Genomic DNA, 1,549 nt, shown 5'->3' with positions numbered 1-1,549 from the left:
GTATTTTTTTGCATTTTTCCTTTAAGTTTCCTTTAAGGAAACAGAGAGCTACTGAGACGTGTATGACTACACAAAATCACCAGCCAGACTCAAACCAGGGACAATGTGGTGTGCGTGGTAACCTCTAGATCCCCACGACAGCCCAACACTGACCATTTTCTTTGACGTTTATTGAAGTGTGCAATGGCATTAAAGGTTCAATATAAGAGTTTGATGAGACCACCCACCGTCCTGCCATAAAACCACTGATAGGTGTGTTTTTATTTCCTTTGGACAGAGCCAAACTACCTGTTTCTTTCTGTTTCCAGTTTTTTTTTTTTTGCTAAGCTAAGCTAACTGGCTGCTGGCTGTAGCTTATATTTAGCATACAGACATGAGAGTGGTATCAATCTTTTCATCTAACTCTCTGCAAGAAAGCGAATAAGCGCATTCCCCTGCTGTGCTTAGAATTAACTCTTCGAATTCTGATGGAGAAGAAAATCTTTTGATGATGGAAATCACTTTAAGTAAAGAGCATACAGCTATTTATACGTTCCTATAAATCAAACACATTCACCATTTGGATAATGGAGTCGGACTGGACAAGATGTGACTGCAAGATGTTTCCAACCTCAGCAGTGACAGTCAGTCATAACAGAGACAAATAATGACTCCAGAGTGTTGTTCCTGTGTGTCTGCAGAGAGACTACGGCGGCCCTCTGGTGTGTCAGAACAGGGACTGCTGGGTACTCGAGGGAGTGATCATTCCCATGAGGCGCTGCGGACACCCAGGGCAGCCTAACATCTTCATCCGTGTGTCCGTCTATGTGGACTGGATCAAGAAGGTCATGGAGATGGCTTAGACACACATAACAGCCATCCAACAAGGACTGATCAATTATTATTCACTTACCGTATACAAGTCAGATGTTGTTTTACATTAAAAAAATGTTAATAATACATCAAAGTTTAATCAGATTTTATTGTACAAGTTACAACATTACTATATCATTAAGAAGACTCATTCATGGAGAAAATGCAAGGACAGCACAGTCATTTGTTACAGCTTGAAATTCCTTTTATAATTTTAAACAGAATAAGCAGAAAACATTTATATTCCCATAACATGATCACATAAGCGGAGATGAAAAGCAATGCAGATATTTATCATAAAAATGTGTATAGCAATCATAACACAACATAATGTAGTTGTAGCAGATATAAGGACATTTGTAAGTGTTAATTAATGTTCAGTATTTGTCATATTTTACGTTTTTTTTCATTCATTATCTGTTTATACACCAGACAAATACATAAACACACTTTTATCTGTTAACAATTACATTATCATCATAAACCATTTATTAAAAGGTTTATATTCTCCTTATAAATGCTAAATAAGGACTTAAAAGTGTTTGGCAATTTTTGTTATTTATTCACCAAAAACTAAAATGCAGAGATAAAAAGTAATTGTAGCCCCTAGGGTTCAGAGGAGAACAACTGGAGCTAAGTAACTTCCAATAATAGCAGAGGTGTGGGGGGTTTACGGCACACATTTTAAGTTCCTAAC

The 1,549-nt window shown here is 37.1% G+C and overlaps 1 protein-coding gene across 1 annotated transcript in view; it reads left to right on the top strand.

Moving 5' to 3' along the window:
* The window catches only part of mst1 (macrophage stimulating 1), a 13,764-nt gene extending 12,215 nt beyond the window's left edge, over positions 1-1,549 (top strand). The window contains exon 18 of the mRNA XM_035662798.1: positions 681-1,549. Within this exon, the coding sequence (XP_035518691.1) occupies positions 681-842 (162 nt within the window). The 3' untranslated portion in view covers positions 843-1,549. The remainder of the gene's footprint in view (positions 1-680) is intronic.

The sequence above is a fragment of the Morone saxatilis genome, unplaced genomic scaffold (genome assembly GCF_004916995.1).
Source record: "Morone saxatilis isolate NCDOM2014 unplaced genomic scaffold, NCSU_SB_2.0 Contig18, whole genome shotgun sequence".
Classification (NCBI taxonomy): domain Eukaryota; kingdom Metazoa; phylum Chordata; class Actinopteri; family Moronidae; genus Morone; species Morone saxatilis.
The sequence above is the reverse complement of the archived record's forward strand: the minus strand, read 5'-3'. Positions and strand labels throughout refer to the sequence as shown.